Source organism: Macrobrachium rosenbergii, chromosome 15 (genome assembly GCF_040412425.1).
Source record: "Macrobrachium rosenbergii isolate ZJJX-2024 chromosome 15, ASM4041242v1, whole genome shotgun sequence".
Taxonomy (NCBI): domain Eukaryota; kingdom Metazoa; phylum Arthropoda; class Malacostraca; order Decapoda; family Palaemonidae; genus Macrobrachium; species Macrobrachium rosenbergii.
The window spans coordinates 53,418,913-53,442,085 of NC_089755.1; the positions used below are offsets into that span (position 1 = coordinate 53,418,913).

At 34.3% G+C, this 23,173-nt stretch overlaps 2 protein-coding genes across 8 annotated transcripts in view; one reads left to right on the forward strand and one right to left on the reverse strand.

The window, feature by feature from the left end:
- The window catches only part of LOC136846736 (zinc finger MYND domain-containing protein 11), a 30,839-nt gene extending 25,334 nt beyond the window's left edge, over positions 1-5,505 (forward strand). For all 3 annotated transcript variants that reach the window (XM_067117905.1, XM_067117907.1, XM_067117906.1), the window contains 9 exons: positions 94-290; positions 462-578; positions 841-974; positions 1,226-1,277; positions 1,727-1,909; positions 2,548-2,643; positions 3,343-3,423; positions 3,946-4,107; positions 5,170-5,505. In XM_067117905.1, coding sequence (XP_066974006.1) covers positions 94-290; positions 462-578; positions 841-974; positions 1,226-1,277; positions 1,727-1,909; positions 2,548-2,643; positions 3,343-3,423; positions 3,946-4,107; positions 5,170-5,292 — 1,145 coding nt within the window. In that variant the 3' untranslated portion in view covers positions 5,293-5,505. The remainder of the gene's footprint in view (positions 1-93; positions 291-461; positions 579-840; positions 975-1,225; positions 1,278-1,726; positions 1,910-2,547; positions 2,644-3,342; positions 3,424-3,945; positions 4,108-5,169) is intronic.
- Positions 5,506-6,104: 599 nt separating this feature from the next.
- Positions 6,105-21,656, reverse strand: mRpL23 (mitochondrial ribosomal protein L23). 5 transcript variants are annotated; one of them, XM_067117913.1, is made up of 5 exons: positions 21,526-21,656; positions 18,205-18,410; positions 17,736-17,809; positions 15,591-15,771; positions 6,105-7,915 (listed from the first exon to the last, which is right to left on the reverse strand). In XM_067117913.1, the coding sequence occupies exons 1-4, from the start codon at positions 21,537-21,539 to the stop codon at positions 15,610-15,612; spliced, it is 456 nt and encodes a 151-aa protein (XP_066974014.1). In that variant the 5' UTR covers positions 21,540-21,656; the 3' UTR covers positions 6,105-7,915; positions 15,591-15,609. The 5 variants fall into 5 exon arrangements, with proteins under 5 accessions (XP_066974014.1, XP_066974011.1, XP_066974012.1 ...); XM_067117910.1 differs by having other exon boundaries at positions 6,105-8,059; XM_067117911.1 differs by having other exon boundaries at positions 6,105-9,606.
- Positions 21,657-23,173: the final 1,517 nt, after the last annotated feature.

The following is a 23,173-nucleotide window of genomic DNA, read 5'->3' on the forward strand; positions in this document are numbered from 1 at the left end:
TATTTGTCAATTGACATTGAAGTATTCCAAGATAGTTTTAAGTTGTAGTTTTGGTACAGTATTAGAATTGTAGTTTCCTCTGATCTCTTCCAGTTCATAGCACAGTAGCAGATATGGCAAGACAAATGTTGAGGGATTGCCAGTATGATCTGTTGGAATTAGAACAGTGTAAGGACTGTTATCGCATGTCGAATGAAAAGTCTGATAAGTACTGGTTTTGCAAGCCTTGTCGACCACCTCACAAATTAGTTTATGCCAAGCAAAAAGGATTCCCATACTGGCCTGCCAAAGTAAGCAAACTTTTACAACCTTATGTGTATAAATATTTAGTGCAAACCATCCCTTACTAGAGCTTGTAATAGGTGTGAAAGTTAACTATACCCAGAAGTATGAATACAATATTGACAGAGCTCAAGCATCTTTGAGTATATTTTTAATTTTAAGGTATTTATATCTTTTAGGTTATACGTGAAGAAAATGACTTATTTGATGTGAGATTTTTTGGAAGCCAGCATCAGAGGGCAGTTATTGAGAAGTCTCATGTTCGTCCAATATCTGTAAATATTCATACATTACAGGTAAGAGAATTTTTTGTATATGGTACAATGATATATTTTCTCATTTCGCACAGAAACCCAGAAGCATGTAAAATTGTTTCATGACCTCATGCATGTAAGAAATTTTTATTATTGTGCTGGAATTTCTGTGTGGAGAATTTCCTGTAGACAGCCCATAAATATTTCAAACTGTATTGATCAGTATTTACCCCACAGTAGGATAAGTTTAAAGAAGTATGGTATATTGTAAACTGAATGACTCCATAGATATTGATATCAACAGGTTAAAAGAACCTCGGCTTGGAATAAAGCGTGTGAAGAATTGAAGAAACATCAGGAACTCTTGATGTCTACAGATACACAAGAACCAGATCACCGCAATGTCAGAACAGATCCAGAAATGCGGCATGCGCATAGGTAGCTCTCATGTCACAGCTTTGGTGTATATCTGCAATATTATTAACCAGTTTTTAATTTGTCAAGACACTCATAACTATACAGTAATGTCATATATTTGTTGGTGCTTCCATACCTCCTTATGTCTTTATGTTTTATGAAGTTCAAATGAAGTGATCACGAAGCCTACGAGATTCTGTTTTCAGATAATGTAAATAACGTTATGGCTACTTTTTATGGATAATTCTAAATCAGTATTTCACTCATTTCAGAGGCCAGACACAGTTATTACAGTCTACTAAGAAGGAGATAAAAGAAGAAGAGGTAAGTGATCATAGTTTTGAGGAAATAGTTCACAATAGTTTATTTATCCCTGACAAACTAGCATGGAATTCACTGTATTGCAAATGGGCTGAAAGAATTAATTAATTGCCCAGAGCCTGTAACCACTTTCAGTTGGTTGATTAAGAAATTTTGTTCCATTGGCTTTTGAATACATTGTTCACCTAGAGGACTTGTCATATGTGCCCACGTAAATACGTAATTTGAAATGCTCTCTTTTCAACTCTTTGTTTAATCTTATACTCTAATAATAGAATTTTTGTTCATTCTTTCTGTCTGTGAAGAAAGTTAGTTTACAGGTAGCTTGATCTAAGGTGCTTTCCCTCACAGAGGTCAAGGTGAAAATGGCATATCCTTGTTACTTTAATTTTCAAACCTGAAATTTGTTAACAAGGCAATATCCTTACCAGTTTCCTCTGTCTTCCTGACAGGATGAGAGTGGACGTGATGAAGAAATGAACGATGGTGATGACAATGATATGGATGATGATGATGATGACAATCAAGGTGACAATGAAGATGATGAGGAGGAGGAGGAGGAAGAGGAACATGAAGAGGAACAAGCTTCTTCAATTTCGTCAACCTCTAGAGCAACAAGTTCAAAGATGATACGGGTAAAAGTCTTGATATTTAATCTTGCATTTTGGTTTGCATATTTAGAAATATTTTTCCAAGAAATAGTAAGAAAAAGATTAGAGATAGCTGAATTACTGTTAAGTAAAATTATCCCATTAATAAACAAGAGAAAAATGTATGATGATTGCATGACCTCTGTGCTTCTGTGCACTAAACATTGGCACTGACAGAAGAAATGGAAGATATTTTGAAAATGCATGATTATAGAATGTTAAGTAGGTGGTAAAATCACATTATGATTAAGGAAGTTGTTGAAGACGTGTTTAGTATCTAGAAAATAGTCAGAGATATCAATGAGTGGTTTGGACATTGGATAGGAACAGCCTATCAGAAAAGTTGTGGGTATAGAAGCAGCAGGACAGAAACCAGTAGATAGGCACAGGACATTCTTAGAATAAAGCATAAATGAAGATCTATACAGTAAGGAAATTGAGGTAGAAAAGCGCAAGACAGAGTAGGATGAAGAGAACTCATTTCAGACCCAGCAAAAGGAATACTAGAGTTAGGTAAAAAGGTTTGATAACATCAGATAGCATTTCTTGATGTCTCTTTATTCTGATTAGATTCTTAGTGCTTGATCATTTAACTTAATTGGAACATTTTTCTTCTTTTATAGAAAGAATTGCCAGCACCGGAAGATGTGGTTTCTTCATCCAGTCAAGAGTTACCAACTCGTCCTGTTGGCACTCAGACTTCTACAAGATTAATGAAGGTTTGTAAATATTTATATTCTCTGTTTGTTTGCTGTAGGGTCGCATGGTTATTTTGCTTAGCTCAATACTGTTCATTTTGAGGCATACTTTCTATATTGATGACAGCAGCTTTGGTCAATTTAGAAGTTTTGTCTTTGACTTTCCAAATTTTACCCAAAAAGTAAATAAAAGAAGACAATACTGTACATGTGGATTAGTAATGAATTATTCTCATAGATTCAAGACTTAAATTAATGTTTGTGGATTTAATGTTTACATACTCTTATAGATTTAAGGCTCAAGAGAAAAAACTTACCATAGCATTGATTGATTATGTTGCTGCCACTTCTCTTCATTGTGTTGTAGAAATGACATTTCCCTAAGGCCCCTTTTTCTTTTTTCATGTTCCATTTGCAGGTTAAGTTGAGCTTTGTCATACTAAGTCATTTTTCATATATTTCTTACAACCAAACCATGAAGAGCATGCCTTTCAGTAATGTAATGTACAACCAAATCTCTTTTTTTTTTTTATATACTAATTTTCAACTTGACAAAACTCCATTGACTCCTTTCATACATACCTTATGGTGCTTAATATGTGGCAGTGTGCCTGGTTGAGATTTTTATCACATCTTGTTTTATATTTGAAGATTTTTTAATACTTTTTAGGTCCAAGTTTGCTCTTATTAATGTGAATTACCTTCACGCTTTTCTAACAGATGGCACTAGATGAGTTTGGGGAGCGAAATAATCGAAGAAGTAAAGACACTGAAAAGGCCATGCGCGAGCTTGCTGATAAGGTAAGATAAATAAGACTTAAAATTATTAAATCAGTTTGGTCATCTATAGATATTTGATTAATAGCCCACTTGATCCAGTCTCCGAGTACATAATGTAAAGTAATGCTAACAGTTCAACCTTTTTTTATGTGAATGTCCAAAATGTAATTGTCAGTGAATGTTAAGTTTTGTAAATAGAGAGGTTTTGTCAGAATCGCAGTTATTTTCAGTAAACCAAATTATAAAATTGTTTCAAAGTTTTAATTAAATAAAATGTAAACTTTATTATTAACAAAGACACATCTTTTGGGTCAGCCTTGTAAGAGCTAAATAAAGTAGCTCAGTGGTGTTGTTAAAAATGTAATAATACTGTGAAAGAGGCAAAAGTAAGTTTTTGTTTAGGGCACTATCTAACTCTAAATGTAATACCAAGTAGCGAAGTAGCAGAGTTGAATGAATGCAGCTTTCATTGTACTGTAGCGATGTATCTGTCTTAATAAGTTTTTTTTAGAGAGGACTGTAAAATCTTTAACTCTATTTCAGTTGAGACGAGAATATGAAAGTGAAAAACAGAAGGTTCTTCAGTCAACAATGAAGCAGATGGAAAAAGAAATAGAAAGAATAAAGGAAGAATACAAGTCCAAAATAGCTGATCTGGAAGAAATTCATAAGCAAAACATATCGGATACCAAGAAAAAGCAGTGGGTAAGTAGATTTGCTTTTAATAACTATCATTGATAAAAGTTGTAGCTGAAGGACAACCATTTTATGAAAAAGAATGTCTGGTCATTCATTTCTTAGATGTGTCAATTATATTTAGTTAAAAAAATGGTCATCTAGAAGGCAACCAGCATTTGCATTGCAAATCTTAGTGAATATTACACTTTTTCTGTCTTCCTGCAGGTTACTGAGTTATCAGTAGTTAGTGCTAGTGTATTTTATATTTATTATTCCGTACTTTTGAATGCTTTTTTGTCATTTGTTTGAGAATACTCAGTAAACAGTACTTTTCCAGTTTTCACTAGCTTAGGATGTATAGTACTGTACTTTCTTTTAAGTACAAATTTTACCTCATATGCTTTTCCTGGTAATAAGTTAGACGTCTGTAAGGTAGCTAGGTAGGAAGATTGGTCGGAACAGTGGAGAACCCTTCCTAATCAGCCTTTATTTGATTAGAATGTTGTTGCTTAGGGATGTTCTTGTTCTGTGCTATTTTTTTAAATTTTTTTGTATGTAATCTGGTTTTGGCAAAACAGTTGAAGTTGTTTACTAACATCCTGAAGGTGTCAGAGCTTATGATTAAAATACAGATATGAGGTTTGCAATGAAGGGACAAGTTGCAGTGAGCTGGGAACTCTGAAGAGATAAATAGCAGCTGCAAAACAGTCATTGTTGTATATATGGGCTACCCCTTAGCCTTCATGTGTTTACTCACAGCCTACTGTGGTTTTATCACCATAAACGTATTTTTATTCAACAACTTTCTTATCTGTTATCATATTGTGTTACATTTCATTTGTTTTACTGATAATTTGATAAATTTGCCTTTTTCACTCCTTGTTTAACATCTTTAGTAGTTTAATATGTACGGCATTTCTCAGTGGTGACGTCCAAAGCAAATTCATTTTAAGAACACTACTTAAGTAATTAACCATATTCTACTTTATTGTACTGTAATTATTTTTTTTATTCAATGAACAGTTTTGAGACTTGACATTTCCCAAAATTACAAGATAATGTCTAAGACTCCATTTATTTTTACTTCAGTGTTGGACGTGTGAAGCAGAAGCTATATATCATTGTTGCTGGAATACGGCGTATTGTTCTATAGAATGTCAGCAAGTGCACTGGCACAAAGAGCACAAAAAATTATGCAGACGGAAGAGGTAACGTGCATCTAGGTGTATATAAAAGGTTTGGAGAGAATATTTTTATGTGTTTTATAAAAGTTATGTTTTTTTTATTGAACTCAAAGTTTACGCCATCCCTGTTTTGGGGCTTCAAAGAATACTTGTTTATTTATCAAAGTAATTTTATCTCAAATTGAGAGTTTTGTTCAGTAGGGTAGTAATATTATACTGAGAGTAATGTATCTAGTTTAGTTTTGTATTGTACATAAAGATTAAATACCATTCTCAAATAGTAGTAGAACTAGTTTGAGATTAATTTTTTTTAGCATAGGAAAATGATAACCTTCTCACATGGTCAGTTTCTTAGCACAAGGATATCCAGTCTCTTTATAGAGACTCTTCATATAGCCAAGGAAAGGGGAGCATTGCAGCCTACAGGTTACCTTCAGATTTCAACCACTGGTGGTGTACAGATGACCTTCAGATTTCAACCACTGGTGGTGGTGTAGGTTGGATGATTGTGTGATACTCCTTAGTATTAGAAACATTTGAGAAGAAAAATAGGTAATGGTTTCCATGGGGTTGCTACTTCGTCTTGAAAGTACAATTAGAAGTACTGTATTAATGTTCAGATTAATGTATGTAGGCTAATGGTAGAATACTTACTCATTTTGAGTAGTAAATTGTGCATAGTTGTGTTTGTGAGTATATGTTAGTCTTTCCATTTTATATTTAACTTTTGAGACCAAAAGTAGAACTCCTGGTATATCAGTTCCAAACTTCTACTGTGGTAAGAGCTCCATTGCAATAACAGAGATCTTAACCTCCATTGCAGGTTAATTAAAGATGTTGTACATATTTAACTGTTTATGTAAAGTAGCATCACAAGCATAAGTAGAGAAGTTGTATTTTACCATATTGAATATTTGTACCGAACTTCATCATTATGAGGTCTTTCTTTAACTGGTGAGGATTGTGCTCTGTTTGCTCTGATGGAATCATTGTGGATGAGCTAAATGTTCACCTTGTATACAGTGCAGGAAATGGAAAATGTGTGAAGTCCTTCCTACAAATGTATTGATGTTTAGTTTGAGATTAATTGAAAATGTCAAAACGAAGTTAGAATAATGTTTAGTAATTTGCCATTTTTTGAATTACTTTTGATCAATTAGAATTCATAGTTTATTTTTTAAAAAGTCCCTGTTGACAACTAAGCATTTCCTGTGGCAAGAGTGGCAGTATTCCAGATACATTTATTTCTAAACCTGAAATTGAAATATATTGCAAAATTGTGGGGGTATTGGCAGCATCATTTCTAATCACAGAAGAGTAAAGAGGTCCTTGAACATCTTGGGTAATGAAACGTATTTTAGTGACTATCCAGTTAAGAGCACTAAGTACAAGAGAATTATGGTACCATGTGTTATTAAAATGATTGTTTTTTTCCTTTTGAGCACGAAGTCAATGTACAGTACTGTACAGTATTTGTATTTGATTTTTGACCGCTGAAAAATTGCTGTGTGAATATTAGTAAAAGCTGAAACTTAATGAAATGCAATGTCTTTATGATTTGCAACGCTTAGTATAAAGCCAGGGTTTATTGACCAAACTCTAGCTATTTGCATCATCTGTGTAAATTATTGAGTTTTTCTTCCTATATAATATATTATTAGATCTTTGTGATATAAAAAAAGTTTAAAGTAAAAAATAATTTTTATACACAAAATACAATCCATAAGATTTAATTGAACAAAGTAGGTTATTCTAAATAGACACAATGTGCCATTCCCAAGATGGGAAAAACCACTGACTAACTCACTGCAGTTAGTCATTCTTGCACTTTTTGTGCTACAGTGCATATGTCTTCCCCAGATCTGTGAATCTCTTCCCAATACCTGAGTCTTATTTCTTGTAAAACATTATTTCATATAAATGTGTTTGGATACATTTACAGTAACAGTTTTTAAACAACCTGGACTTGCAGAAAAATGACTACCTTAAGCGATCTGTATGACAGACTAAAAATAATTCTGTCAAAATTTTAATTATTAAGAAATTTTATGACACTAATTTATTAGGTCAAATCTAATTGTAGTGATACTCCTTATCCATGTGTCCAAGATCCATGGACTCTCTTCTGTTGATTACTCAGTGCCCCCCCTCCCCCAAAAAAATTTTTCAATAACCCCAGTAGGATGAATGCTTGAAAAGTTTTCAACCACCCAGCAAGGGAGTGCAAACTATAACGTGATGCTCATCTCCCTTTCTTTTACTTACCTACTCTTGCCTATTTTGCCACAGCAGAAACAATGATTTTCATTGTGAAATATGTAACAGCATAATATGTTTTCCATTCTTCTTTCACCGTCAGAGAGGTCAAAAGAGTAATTGTTTGTACAAGATAAAAGCTGGTCTGTTCATTGAAGCTTGGTACCAAGGTAATTGACTAGTAGCAGATGGTTGAGGGAGTCAGGGTACCACCCACTCACTTGACTTTGTTCATTTACTGTTTCTTTGGCCACACTACTGCTGGCTTGTGAACAGGGCTTTTGTTCTTGAAGTGAATGTTTTCTCTCTTTCTTCACTGAATGCTTGTTGATTACTTTGGCTTGCTTGATTTTGGTACTGATTTTTGTGTGGATGATGGTGACTTGACTCTTCTTCTGTAAGAAAGGTAGAACAGCATTGGTGTTCTTGGTGTGACAGGATATGTGGTAAGTCTGTGTCACCCTTAAATGTAGACCTTCATTCTGCATGGGAAAGAAGTACACCATCTGTCAACTGTGTCAAGTGTTTGTCTTGGTCACCTGCCAAGGAGAAGAAAGGTGTCCAAGATGAAGAATGACTCAGCCAGGTCTTTTCAGGGCAACACGAGCTATTGGTATCAGTCCCCCTACTTCTAATGCTGGGAAATGTGTTTTTATTTGTCCTAGATATGCAGTCCTGAAGTCTTATCATAAGCCCACCTCAGACTAACCCCTGCATTTGTCCATATTACCAGGAGATAAAGCAAATTCTTGACAATCAAGTGAACGGATGGTACTCTAACCCCCATACTCACCTGCCCTAGCTAACTGCCTTGTTACTAAGTTTTGACTGCATCAGCAGTCACCAAAGGTATATCCATATAAACTATACCAAATTTGCAGTTTTCATTACTCGAGTCTCAATGGAATTACTGTATACTAAAACAAGGAGAATTTAGAGAACATAATGTTTAGTACCATAAGATATCAAATGTCCTTTATTAGTTTTGTATTTATTAGATAAGCTTTGGCATGTACAGTATAATGTATATACTGTGCAAATACAAAAATCATGTTACATATGAGTTTGACTTACAGTTCACCATTATCCATGGTAGATCTTGGAATGTACCTACTGTGGATAATGGGTGTCTACTGTAGTCTTATTCCTTTTATAAAATATTCATTTGACCGACCATAGAAGAGCAAAATTTTTAGTTTGGTTGCTCGGTTAAATTTTTTTAATAAATAACTAATTAAAAGCTGCAATTCCCATCCTGACTTTTGTCACGTAGGGTAAAATTTACTGTGTTATTTCCTTGAACTAAATGAAGGTATAAAACTGATGAGACACTTACTGCAGCTTTTGAATAAATTCTTGTATAGGAATGAATGCTTCCACTTTACTTGCATATTGTAAATGTTTGCTTTCAAATATCAATTTTTAAATTTAATTAAAAATGAGAAATTTTCAGCTGTACAGTAACAAAAAAATATTGGGAAATGCATGAGGAAAATAATTTTATATATGCACTGATATATTCAGTTTGATATTGTCAACAAAAAGGCAGTTGCAGAGTGACCAGGGATAAAAGGTACTTGTTGAATATAATCACCCTGGTATGAGCAGGGGTGCTTTAAAATTTTGTAATCAACTATTTTAGATAAGATTTAAACATGTTTTTGGTAGTACCATTATGTATTTCCTTTAGGTTTTATATGAGATTGAAATGTTTTTGGTAGCCTATTCTCTATTTCTATAAAGCTTTATGTTGTACCTACATAAACAGACCACGATAAGTTATTGGTTTTCAAAATTTGAAGATACAAAGGATCATGGAACTATGAGACCTTTAACTCAGATCTACTTTTAGTCATTTTCTCAGTCCCTCCAGATATTTTTTTTATTACAGTATGATGATGAATGTTGTTTTCAAATGTTTCTAATACAGTACCATATGTCTATTTCACATTTCTGGAGTTGAAGTTGCCTGAAATGTTATATGCTGACTGTATATTTCATCCATGAATCAGTTTGACATTTTGTAATGAAGGATGCCATGCAGTGGTATACATCTCACAGTATTTCTTCTTTTCCTAGCTTTTCCCTGAAAAGGAAAGTGGCTTATGAAGGAGGAGTTGGTGCTAATTTTCTAGCTAGATGATTAGTAAGTGAATAAGTGGAAATCAATCATGTAAATATTTGTAGAGTATTTTGTAGTTAACAATGTAGTTAACAAGTGCAGTAATGTGAGATTATGGAGAATCAACTTCTTTATCTAGATATTGGAAAGAATAAAGACTCATTTGCTCAGTTTAAGGAAGAATGGAAGTTTTAGAATTGTCTTGTTAATGTTGTTGAGGGACAATTGCATAATACAGATAGTGGCAGCTCATGAATCCACTTATGCCTCAGTAATACTGTACTGATGTTTTGGTGATATTGTTCATGGCAGTGCAATATGAATATCTAATTCTTGGAGGAATGCTCAGATAAAAGAAATATTGTGCTTTGTTGCAAGAGAATTTTATTTGAACTTGCAAAATATTAGGTCTTCAAACTTTTTTTTTTTTATCTAGCTTTTATTTTTACAGAATAGCAATAACCAGTGCAGCACAGTGTTGTCTATGAGGAAATACAGTTCTGCATTTGTTAGACTGTCAACATTTTACTTTTAATTAATCTTTCATCATGATAGTTTTAGCTTGTCTCAGGGACTTGAAAGTAGGGGAGGGTTATGCCATTGCCAAAGTCTTAAAAATCTGTTTTCCTAATATTTCATACTGAAAGCGTTATCTGTGGTGCTTAAACAACAGCTATTTACGTGTGAGTTCGAGTACTCACCAGTTACTATTTGATTTAAAGTAATTTTTTAATGGTTCTTAAAACTAGAAACTTTACTGAACAGTTTTTTTTTTTTTTTTTTTTTTTTTTTTCAAAAGTTGCAGGTGCTATTGATTACAGTTGTAAGTGCTTCCATCATATTATGAGGTTAATACAACCAAGCAGGTAAAATCTTTTTCAGCCTCAATCCTTTGCAATAACTTCTGTCAGCAACTGTACGAGACAGAGGTGCTCTTGTTTCTATACTGTTCTTCTTAATTGTTTGTCATACTTAGTTCACTGCCATATTTGATGTTTTTTATGATCATTCCAGTAAAATGCTATGTTGAGTGTAATTTTGTTAAACATTTAGCTTATGTTAGATAGTGTATTAGAAAGTGACTAACTGATGTATTGTTAAAATATTATTATTAACTGCCCATTAAGGTGCAAGCCATTTAAATTACAGTTGGCTCTTATTGGTTAGTTGTCCATCATTCTTCATAAGTTATAAAATGCATTATCAATTTCCTCATAGAAATTTTCCGTAATCTCAGATGGCTTTCTTAAAAGCCTAATGTAGTTTTCCTTCTGCTTGCATTTTTTTCATTGCTTCTACTTTTACAAGAATTGCATCAGCTTGTTGTGCAGCTCAGTTGTTTCAGTGGCAGCTTTGATGAAACCAAAAAAAATATTAGTTTGATTCAGCGTGGTCAAACAGCCCTTGAAAGGCTTCCAGTGTCATTTGAGAGTTAAGACTGCATGACCTGTACAAGCTTTAGGAAAGAGCACAATGCTGAAAATTATTGCAGCACATGAAACTTGATACAGTATTTTAACAAAGAGATGTAAGTCCACTGACCATCACTGATTCTCTTGTATGTTTTGTGTTAACAAATACTGTTCTGTGCATCCCATAGATTCAGCTTATTGCAAGGTCCACTTTTATTTTATGTACGTTCATAGCATTAGCCTTCATTTATCTTGATTTATGACAAGATCTGAAGTCTCATAACTTACAAAATTGAGTATTTGTATGATTTATTGTTGTTTATGGAGAAGTTTGAATATCTCTCACATCAATTTAGTTATTATTTTGCTTAGACAAGTTAACATTGTTTGATCTGAGTGTGAATGACAAGAAAATAGTATTACTGGGCAGTGGTGGTTGTGAGAAAGTACAAATTAATGGTGTTTATTAACCTGTAAGTGAATGAAATATTTGTTACTAGACAAAGCATCCCATTGCTTGTGTTTATTTTATTAATGTCTTAAACAAAAATTCAGTCATTTTGTGTAATTTAACTTGATTGATTTTATTTATGTCTTGTATTTGTTTTCACATCTGTCAGTATTTTGTCCTTTACTTTAAACATGGTGAACATAGAAAATTAGGTCTGATGAAAACCTGGAAATTACAATGTAATGTAATATTAAAGAGTTGTGTGGCAAGACACTGCAAATATAGATCTTAATAGAATGTATTATCAGAAATGCTTACATGAAAACTAGGGAGATGGAGTGCAGTTTGTAATCATGATTAACATTAACAATCTCAGGAAGGAAGTAGCTTTTACCCCTTAGAAAATCCAGCTCCCATCTTACCTTAAAATTTTACAGTCTTTTTATCTGTTGCACTGGTTAGATAGTGTGTTGTCTTAACTTAAAAAGCTTAGTATGTAAGTTTTGGTCTTGTCTTGAAAGTTAGCAATTTCTGTAATGATTACTGAAAGAGTCTTTGAATTCTTACTATGGTTGATTATTTGTATTTGTGCATTTAGTCTACCCTATTACTTTCTTCCTGTGAGTAATACCTTATTGTATTTCAGGTATATAAGGAAAGATAGGAGAGATAAATAATTAGTAATGGCGAATTCATTTTTAGAAGTGAATAATCTGGAGGTTATAAGCGTTGAAAGCAGTTTAATATTTAGCCCCATGTACTAGGTATTTTAATGGTTGTACCAGTACATTATGTGAAAGCATTGTAGATTATACAGCTCTTGTTTGGAGACTGTTAGCACATATGAAAGCTACTCTGTATATTACAGAGCTGCATTTCAGTTCTCAACTACAAAGAACTAACATAAGTTCATGAAAAGAAAGTGGTGAGATATTAAAACATGTAAAGTGAAGTTGGAAAGTAAAAGCATCCTCTGCAAATATAATTGGGATATGTGTTAAGTAGAAAGATTAGATTAGGTAATTTTAATCTGTATTGTAAGCTACTCGCTTACAAAAACTGATGGTTATATTTTGGATAATCTTAATTGATAAGCTTGTATTTGAGATTACTTCTATTCTTTTTCTTATATTTTAGTATGTAAAATGTTGTGTATTCTATGTATATCATTGGCTTTTGGTCCACTTTGTGTGCATCACAGAAAAGATTTTCATCGTGAAAAGTGTTTTTACATGACGTGAAATGCAATGAAGAATTGGAATTATAAGAAAGTATCTTGTTATTCTCATAAATGCAATCATTTGGAGGGACAGAACATGAAATATACTGTAACTGAGCATTTTTTTAGCTTGGGTGGTACCAACAATTGATATGAATTAAGGCTTTGGCAAATATCAGCCAGTTCATTCATATTCAGAAAAAAGGGAAAAACTTTCCTCTGCTTGTACAGTATAACAAAGATGCTGGTATAGGTGCAATAATTTTGTGAAAGCTAGGATAATCATGAATTCTATGTCCATTTATATTATAAGTATTGTACAGTATTCTGTCCACGCTTATTGTAGTTAATGTATGTTAGTTAATTCTAAAGAACAAATATTTTAAGTGGAAACAAAGAGCAAAAGTTTTATAAACTGTGACTGGGTAAAAGCATCTTGTATTGTGCAATAACTACAAAATTATTTGATTCACACTACAGTACTGTATATAGTTAGTTCAGCAATTGTAAGACTTGAAGTTTCCTTATTGAACTAGTATTTGCCAGGATTGCATTTCATTTCTTTGATGTTTACAACTATTAGCAAGTCATATCTGAAATTTTTATATGGCTTCTGCTGTGTAGAGTCTGTAAGTTCAGCTTTTCATAGTATTATTGAAATTAGCAAAAATTAGCGAGATGTTATGATTTGCTTTTTATGAAAGTGCTTATATTTGAATGTGAGGGGAATGTACATACATGCATATGTTAACCACTAGTTATACACATGCATTATTCCTTGCTGTTTCAAAGTTTATGGAATTGTCCCCCTAAAATGTTAGAGTATGGAAATTGCACTAATCAATTTTCTTTCAGATTTTTATTCGTCTTTTATGTAGTGTACAGATTATATTAGTCTAAAAATTTATAGCTAAATTTAATGCATTATGCTCACCTTATTAGATGTTGATTATGAATATATTGGCATATTGTTTGATGTTATGTTTGATAAGAGAAACATTCAACTGGTTAAATGTTTCAAATATAGCTTAGTAGCAGCCACGGTTAACCAACAATGTTTAAATCTTTTTCTCGGGTTCTAAGATGTTGAATCCCAATTTGGGCATTTTTATAAATATCAGATGGCTGCTTTTGACTACATTTGATTTTTGCCAATTGAAAAGAAGGAATTATTGTATTGGTTATATCTAACTTTTTACAAAGAATCCTAGTTTAATGGCATATGTAGGCAGCTGCTGTAGATGCAGCCTCAGGTTTTCATGTTCATATTTGTTACCATTTTATCAAGATGGATACAGACAGGATTTAGTTGAACCCCCGTTTTGTCATGGTGTCTGGAATTTCTGTTGCTAAAGGAGGATGATTCTTTTTTTGTATGTAATATTGAGGATGGTCTTTTTTGCAGTATTTTGTTAACAATCAAATCCACTTCCATAAATTTACCAAAAGCATGTACCTCTGTGTAATAATCTAAAGTATTTGCTTACCTGATGGATGTGTACAAATCATGTTTTGTACATTTAGTAAGTACTGAAATGTGTACTTCATTATTTTTAAACAAATTGTGTAGTGAATCTCAGAAATTCACAATATACTTTAATGTTTTATGATATGTGAATGAGCTGTTCCATATGAATAATTAACCTAGACCTGCTATATTACTATGAAGTTGTTCCATTATAGTTGGGCTGAAAGTTAGTGGTCTCTCTTCCATAGGAGACAAAACATCATTTGGATACAAGTGAATTTTTGGTTTGTTGTAGATGTGTCAACTAATTAAAATTTTAATGTGATTTGCTATCCTTTTATTTAACTTTGTGTTCAGTTATATGTAATGGTTTTTACAATAGTATTAATGTTGAACTTTCTGATCAACTGGCAATTGCACTACACTTTTTTTTTTTTAAACTAGATCTGGTTAACCTCCAGATTACTAACTCCTTGCCATTGAGGAGAGGGCTTCATAGAGCAACTACTTTGATCAGTTCATAAACTTGAGTAGGTTTCATAAAGCAATACCAAGATCACCTCATAGCTCGGCACCAAGGAGTTGTTCTAGACTAATTAGATGGACTTTCTTAACTTTTCCCACTCCAGTTGTTTTGATTTGGTAGTCCAGTTAAACTCCCTAGTAATAATATGTCAGGTCTAACCCTCTTTTGACAGCACAACTGTGTACTTGAACATGGTTTAGATTACATACTCTTAAAATATGAAGGAGTGTGGAGTTGGACAGCATTCCTCTCTACCCACAGACTGGAATGCTTGAGAAGGTTAAACAATGGCAAACATTAATGGAATTACATAGGGACAGTATTTGGTGCCTTTCTTCGCCAGCTGTGAGTCCATCAAATAAATGCTGAAAATAATCAATACAAATGAAGAAATGCACCTTGATAAGTCAGACATGATTTTGATCTGTAATACACCTGTAAGAGAATAACTTCCTTACATCAATATTTCCTCCTGCTAATGTTAATAAAATATTTTAAAGGTATTAACTATTTTAAATGTAATTGTGAGGAAGTTGAGAGAGCTTTTTACTATCAAAGGCCATTTATTCGTGAGAATGTAAAAAACATTCAAAACAATAATCTATATAATACAGTACAATATGTACACAATGCATAGCAAAAATCAATACAGAAACCTTTAGAAAGTACTGTATGGCCAATATTTTTAACCTAAAAAATATTGGATTATTATTTAACAATTAGCACACTACAAGTTAAAACACTTAATAATGTACATATATAAATAAAAGTGGAAATGATTTTTCAATCACAGACCTTGTCCACAAATTTAATCAAAACATGATATTACATCTCAGCTCCCTTAGACACATGCTCAATATGTATTAACTTACGGCTGGGTAAGATGAATCTTTACAATCCTAGCCATGTTGGAACACCTTTTCGATGTTGGTTTTTCTTAGCCAGTTGATTCCATTCTTTCTTTAAAACTTCCAGTTGTTCCTGTTGCTTTTTAATCTCGGCATCTTTCTCCTCTGGGAATAAATCTGGAAACTCAAATGTTTCTCCTTTCGGCTGTTATAAGAAAAATAAATTGCACTACTTCAATAAATAATACAGAAATACCAGAGGAGTATTTGTTATTTACATACTATAACAGAAATCTCCTCCAAACATGCTCTGGCTACTATACAAGTCATTATCCTATATGCATCTCTCAAGAAATCCTCAAAATAATAAATCTATTCAAACTCTTGAATAATCCATAAGTAATAATCACAATAATTTATTTATAACTAACTATTGAAAGCTTATTCTATGAAAAAGGTAAACAAGCATTTATAAAGCATCTACAATTTATTTCATAAACCTATTTTTATTTTAGCAAATTTGTGCATCTGTGGAAAGACAGAAAAGTACCAAAGCACTTTGCTGCTACGGAATGAGACCTGGCTCTCCCAGTTTCTTACGATCCCCAGGCTGTGACAAAAGTGTAGGTGATCTCTGTTCTGGAGTAACTATGACTGAACAACCAGCTGACTAGGTAATGCAGCACACAGATACCAAACAAATGGGTCCATTCACCAGGTCAAAGCACAGAGCTCAGACTGAAAGATGGTTCCTCTGTAGATCAAGTTGTGGTACTTCCTGGGTCCTACACCAACTGCTCGAGTGCCAGTTTACAGGACTGGCACACTATCAGTGCAGCCAGTAACAGCTGGCACGGGCCGAGGGAAGCCAGTACACAGAAAAGTGGATTGCTCCAGTCTCTGACAAACATGATTCTTTGGGATCATGTTCGATGCTGTGTAGCATGTAGCAAAATTGTCCATGTAAATATTATTTTTGATTCTGAATGATAGTTGGCTACTAATGTCATTTCTTTCTTCCTTTAAATCTTCAGCCAACAGACTATAAACCCAAGAGGGCCCCAAATGAAAATCAGCCTCAGCCTGTAGCGAGAGACAAATTATAAGAAAAGGTGATAAATGAATAAATATGAGGGAATAGAAAATAAAACTGATGCCCCTGAATTCAGGAGACATCAGTGCAGAGCAGGAAGGAACTTGCTCCTTGCTTAACATTTGGAGAGCAGAAGATTCCACAACTACACTAAGTAAACTATTCCACATTTTAGCTGTAGCCAAAATAAAAACTATTAGCAAACTGAGCAGTCTTAAACTTGATACTAGAAAACAACACACTGTTTGCAGCAACAGCGTCATCACAAAACATTTGAAAACATTAATGCAATATATAAACTTTTCGAGAAGCAGAGGGTGCAATATTATGCATGTGCTTCTCAAAAGTAAACCTATCAAAAAGTTACACCTAAAATCGAGTCACTGACGTACCATTTGAATTTAAATCAGGATGCAAGAGTGTTCTGGATCGACTAATTATCGTACTTTGAGTTTTAGAAGGGTTAAGCTTCATGCCCCAAAGCCTACTCCACTCATGAATATGTGCCAGATCTCTATTCAACATCTTTGGTCTTTGTTTTTCTACATTAAAAAACAATCTGGAAAACAAACCCTGAAAACACAAATACCTGTACACATCTGAAAAGTTCAATGGAAGGAAAAAGAAAGCGAAGCAAATGCCTTTTCTTCAAAATGGTCAAAGATAAATCATTTGGAGACAACAAGTGAGTGAGAGATATTACGCCACTCACCAACTGTAACCATCAATTAACTTTGTTACTATGCTCAACGACTATCTCCCAGCTTGCACTGAAGAATACACCCTACATTAAAGGCAATGGTTTGTATCTTCATAGAAACAAATGAATGTATCTTTGAAGTGAAGAGTGCTCATCCCACACTGTTTGCATTCACAAAGTTTTCATACTTATCAGGTAGAATGGGGTTATCCTGGAAAAAGGGTGTCTTGCCAATCTTCTACTTATTACTTTTCCCATCTAACCATCTATTTTGCATTTGGTTTATCCACCTAACTCGGTGTTAAAGCTTTGGTAGAAGTAATTCAAATGAACTAAAACTGACTTGTCTATAAGCATGCAAAAAGAATGTACTCACCAGAGTAACAAAAGCTAATTTGTAGTCATCATCTTTGACGATGTATCCTCCAACAGTGCTTCGTTTAGTCTTACCTGAAAAAGTAACGTAATAATACAATAATTTAAGATAAAAAGTTATCAATGTGCAACACTGTTACAGAACAAAAAATAGAGATTCATATTTTACTATATTTAAAAGAACTACTGTACTGATAAGGCCACAAGGCAAAATGATTGGCCTGTATGCACTACAAGAAAAATACTGAAAGCATCATACTGTACAAAGCTCTATCACTGTACACCAATTTTATATTTACTACCACATTTGTATTAAACGGAATTGCTAAGCAACTGACATTAAATTTGCTGATTACTTTATACTGTAATTGAAAAAGTTATGTGCCTTGGTTTCAACAGCAAACATAAATTAGTAGGCATTTACCAATAAAAAAAAAATTTACAAAACCAGGTCTACAAGAATAACTCACCCATCTTGTTATACGTTACCACACTATCGACAGGAACTTTATAAATTTTTTCCAGGTAATTTTTAATATCAAATTTGCTCATTTCTGTTGAAACAATAAAATTAACAACATTTGGTGGTTGTGGTACCTCTGGTTTAACCAGTTTCATGAAGAAATTCGGCAGAAAAACCCTCAACTGAGGATTTCCTTTGGAATACCTCGGGTACCTGGGTGTGGAAAGAAAGTATTCTTTAATAACTTCCCTACAGTGCAGAAATAATTTTGAGTGACCATTAAGAACAGTATACATGACTCAACTTTCAAAAAAAGAACATAAACTCAGCTTTTTTACAAGAAACATTTTTACAGTAATTTGTATTTTTCCTAGGTATACAAACTAGAGTCTTATTTAAGCATATCAGTTAACTGGTGGTTAAGGGGGTGAGTGGTAGAATACCCCTCGCTTATTGACTTCACCTAGTAATCTTTCCTTTGGCCTCTAACCTCAGATAAAGCAAGGCGGCTGTGCTAGGCACGTTAATAAAAAGGCTTTGGAATACAGTACCAAGGAAAAATACAAATTACTTCAAATATTTCTCATTCATTCCAACAGAAATACAAACCATCACCTTTTATACAAGAGACTCGGAGCACTTCTTCACATGCGGTTGGCTCCATAAACAGACTAAAGTTGAGAAAACCCACCAGAGGGTATTACACAACACTCATGACAAGGACTACTATTTTGGTTGCATAATTGTTTCCTGAAGGAAATGCACAACGTATGAGTGTCAATCTCTTTACAGGATATGAACTTGCTAAAGGGTTTGTTCATCCCTGGACAATGTCTCAGCCATGAGCAGCAGCTTCCTTTCTTTCATGGGAGCAGGCTCATGTGTCTGATGGGTTTGATCCATAACAATACAAACACACAGTCAATACAAAAGGTAAAGGAATACTCAAAACAATAAAGACAGAATGAACGGTAAAGTTGGGGAGGGAACCAAGTAAGAAGTCAGTACTTGACAGTGACTGGATGCAAAGTGGAGTGCAGCCCAACAGGTGGGTGGGGGCTTTCCTCATTTTTCAGTGGATACATAATTTGTCACAATGTCAATAAGTTTGAATGGCTGTTTCCACCATGGGCCTGAAGCAAAATCCCTCTGTAAAGAACAAAGGATTGTGTTTGTTTTGGAAGAAATACATAAGTACGAAAGTCACGATCACATCTTTCACAAATTTAATGTTTCCAAAATTTTTTCCTGATGAATGCCATTACATACTTGATTTTTTTTCTTTTTTTATGTTAACACACTCACAAGAGTGGAACTCCCAACTGGATTTGGTTTGTCAGAGTGCATCATGGGTATGGATGGATTATGTACATGGAAAGTCATCTTATTTTCACCCGAACAGTGAGTATGTGGGAAAATATTGAATTGTGACAAGTTGTTTTGTTATAAATTTGGGTAGAATGCCTAGTAGGAGGTCACAAATTACCTGGGGGTACAGGGGGAAAAAAAGCCACCCTGCCCAGGTTAGGACACAGCGTCCAAGGTTAGGTTAGGTTAGGTAAAGGTAAGTCTGGTTAGGTTATATTCCTTCCGAAACGCCCACTACAAACATACAGTTTGACAACCAGCAAGCTGCCTTCAACATCTAGGGAAGATCCTGATTAGTATGAAGACATCAATCCTTCCGATACTTACAATTCATATTAAGGTAAGTTTAAGGAATGCCCTCAAACTAATATCATGCCCTTGGGTATGGACCTGGTGCCTTAAACTATGTTAGGTTTGGTGGTGGGTTCCAGCGCTTGGTCTTCAAGACCTAAATTTCAAAATCAGTCAATCTAAGGTAAGGTGAAGACCAAAAGGACAGGTTAGGTGGGGGAAGACCTCTTTCACCCCAAAGGTCAAGTTGGGTTGGAAGTCTAGCAAGGACCTGGCTAATTAACTATGCAGCCCCTAGGACAGGTTAGATTTGGGGGTCTTGGTAAGGATACAGCATCCTAGGTTAGGTTAGCTGGGGGGGCAAAGGGCACTCTCAGCCATGTAAGAATACAGCCCCCCCTAATTTAGGTTAGGTTAGGAAAAATCAGTCCCTGTATTTTAATAATTTAGTTTTTTATCAAAGAAAAAATAATTATCAGAATACATAAAAAAATTGTACATTTTCAAGTCCAAAATGCAGTAATGGTTTAAATTAAAATCTGGTAATTCTAAGCCGGCTGCCCGCTGTGAGCTAGACTCTGGCAATTGGCGTTTTTCTATGTTATTTTACTTGCTTTGCAAGAATTTAAAGTAATATTTTATCGGCCGGTTGTAACTAAACCGTAATTGACCTTTGAAGACTGCACGACTTGAATTACCTAACGCAGGGTAGGTCTAAGCCGGCATTCCGCGGCAAGCCCGCCCCCCCACCTACATAGCTAATATGGCAAAATTGTAACCAGTAAACAGCGTTAGGGTATGTTACGTTGGTAAAAAGTAAGTAAGTATACCTTAGTTTTACCAGACCACTGAGCTGATTAACAGCTCTCCTAGGGCTGGCCCGGATTAGACTTATTTTTACGGGCTAAGAACCAATTGGTTACTTAGCAACGGGACCTACAGCTTATTGTGAATCCGAACCACATTATAGCGAGAAATGAATTTCTATCACCAGAAATACATTCCTCTAACTCTTCATCAGCCGCCGCTGAATTGAACTCCGGTTCAAGATATTTTAACGAATTGTTGGTACTTTTAGGGAGTTTACTGGTTACAATTTTGCCGTATTAGCTATGGAGGGGGTGGGGGCTTGCTGCGGAATGCCGGCTTAGACCTACCCAGCGTTAGGCGATTCAAGTCGCGTAGTCTTCAAAGGTCAATGACAGCTTAGTTACAGCCGGCAGACAAAATATTACTTTAAATTCCTGTAAAGGAAGTAAAATAACATAGTCAACTGCTAAAGCCGGCTTAGAATTCTTCTTCCTAAAATTAACGGTACGCTCTCAATAATTTAAGCAGGATAGGCCTACTTTTGATAAACCTTGGCTAGGCTAACCATTCTTACTTTAGATAGGTCAGATAGCCTACGGCTACCTTTACTAGTTAGGTAATTATACAGAAGAGTTCCGCAAGGATATATAGTTTATTATTAATAAAAGCATTTTATAATACAAAAAGATTTTATAGGCCTAATGCAGTACCGGTGGGATAGGCCTATTGACAATTTGAGCAATTTACCGTCTTTTGTTTCTATCTTCGCGTCAATTTCAGATTAGTTTTTACTACATATGGCGTTCACGGACATTTAATGAAGAGTTACGTAAGAATTAAAACAATTTGAGATACGTACCATCTAGTGGACATACTTGTTCACCTTATTAAAGATACATTAACGTAAGATACACCAAGATGAGTAGTAGTAGTAGTTAGTTGTTGTGGGACTGTGCCTTTGAAACGGCTCCCTCGCTCGTTCTATCTGTGTTTTTGGTCGTGCTTGTTTAAGTACATTACTTTATACTGTGTACTGTAACACCTTATGTTTTATTTTAAATACTTAAAGATTTGGTTGTGCTTGTTTAAGATATATTACTTATAATTAACGTAAGATACACCAAGATGAGTAGTAGTAGTAGTAGTAGTTGTTGTGGGACTGTGCCTTTGAAACGGCTCCCTCGCTCGTTCTATCTGTGTTTTTGGTCGTGCTTGTTTAAGTACATTACTTTATACTGTGTACTGTAACACCTTATGTTTATTTTAAATACTTAAAGATTTGGTTGTGCTTGTTTAAGTATATTACTTATAACTTTATTATGCCATGTCTTTTCATAAAGTCTTTCCGGTTGCCAATTTCCTCTCTGGACAGACCTGTGAATATTCAAATAATAGCTATTAGTTCCTCTAAATCTTTTGATGTGGCTGCTGCATGAATCTCTATTTGCTAATAACAATGTTGTATGGTGGGCAATAAACGATGAAGCTGCTTCACAGCATGTATTAAACTGCTTGCTTGATAATGACCTTGTTTCAGGTGATGATTGTTGTTATATTGCTGTTGAAAAATTTCATACCATTTTGGCAAACTATATCTCAGGTTATCATCATAATTAAGGATTAACACAATTTTCTTTGTAACTACCAGTGAAAAATCGACTGGTTTAAGCTAAGGCGGCTTATGCCAAGACAGGCTCATCCTAGGGGAGGCCCGTAAGTGTAGTAAGATCTGAAAGGGGTTCAGGAGCCTGGTAAGGGCATTCAGACTTTCCTACTAAGACTCTTCCTTTCTCCCAGCATTGTTCAGTGAAGCAAATTACATTAATTTTAAATTATTATTATTAAAATAGTTTAACCAGACCACTTTGTTCCTAAGGAAATACACACAAAAGCCTTTTCCTGTATAGGATAGCAATGAAAACTTTTCCACAGATGTCAAAATGCATGAGTAAAAGTCTAGATAATTTCTTGGTTTAGACCACCCTGCCTTTTGCTTCTCTCGTATTCTACCCGTGTGCATCTCTAGCCTTTTATCTCTCCAAGTTTGCAGACTCTCTTCTTTTCAACTGCCTTTTTATACATCTTGAGTCCATCAAGCCCTCTTTCTCTATGTCAATTCTCCACTGTCACGCTTCATACTATTTTTGCCACCATAAGTATACTTTTCTTTCAGCAGTTTTCAGTGACCACTTTCTGAATCTGTATTTGCTAACACTGACTTGATAACCTTTTTTGAATTCTTATTTTTTTTACTTTTGCTTTTTCATCTTCCTATCCCATACTAATAAATCATCAGGCAGCAGTCTATTTTGTGTTAAGCATGTCTCACCTGACATAACAGTGCAATCCATCTGTCTATTATTTATAATCGATGCATCTCGGATTCCCTAATCTTATGTCTCCAATTTCTCTCTAGGCTTTTATCTTTGCATTTCCTTAATTCACATAAATGCCAAAATTATACTTAGTATCTATACAATCTTTAATTGGATTAATAAAACTCAGGC

What these genes read in the sequence shown, in the direction of transcription:
- mRpL23 (XM_067117913.1), bottom strand. An exon ending in GGTAACGTATAACAAGATGG is followed by an intron (nt 17,810 to 18,204) that starts GTGAGTTATTCT and finishes TTACTTTTTCAG; the next exon opens with GTAAGACTAAACGAAGCACT. An exon ending in AATTAGCTTTTGTTACTCTG is followed by an intron (nt 15,772 to 17,735) that starts GTGAGTACATTC and finishes TTCTTATAACAG; the next exon opens with CCGAAAGGAGAAACATTTGA.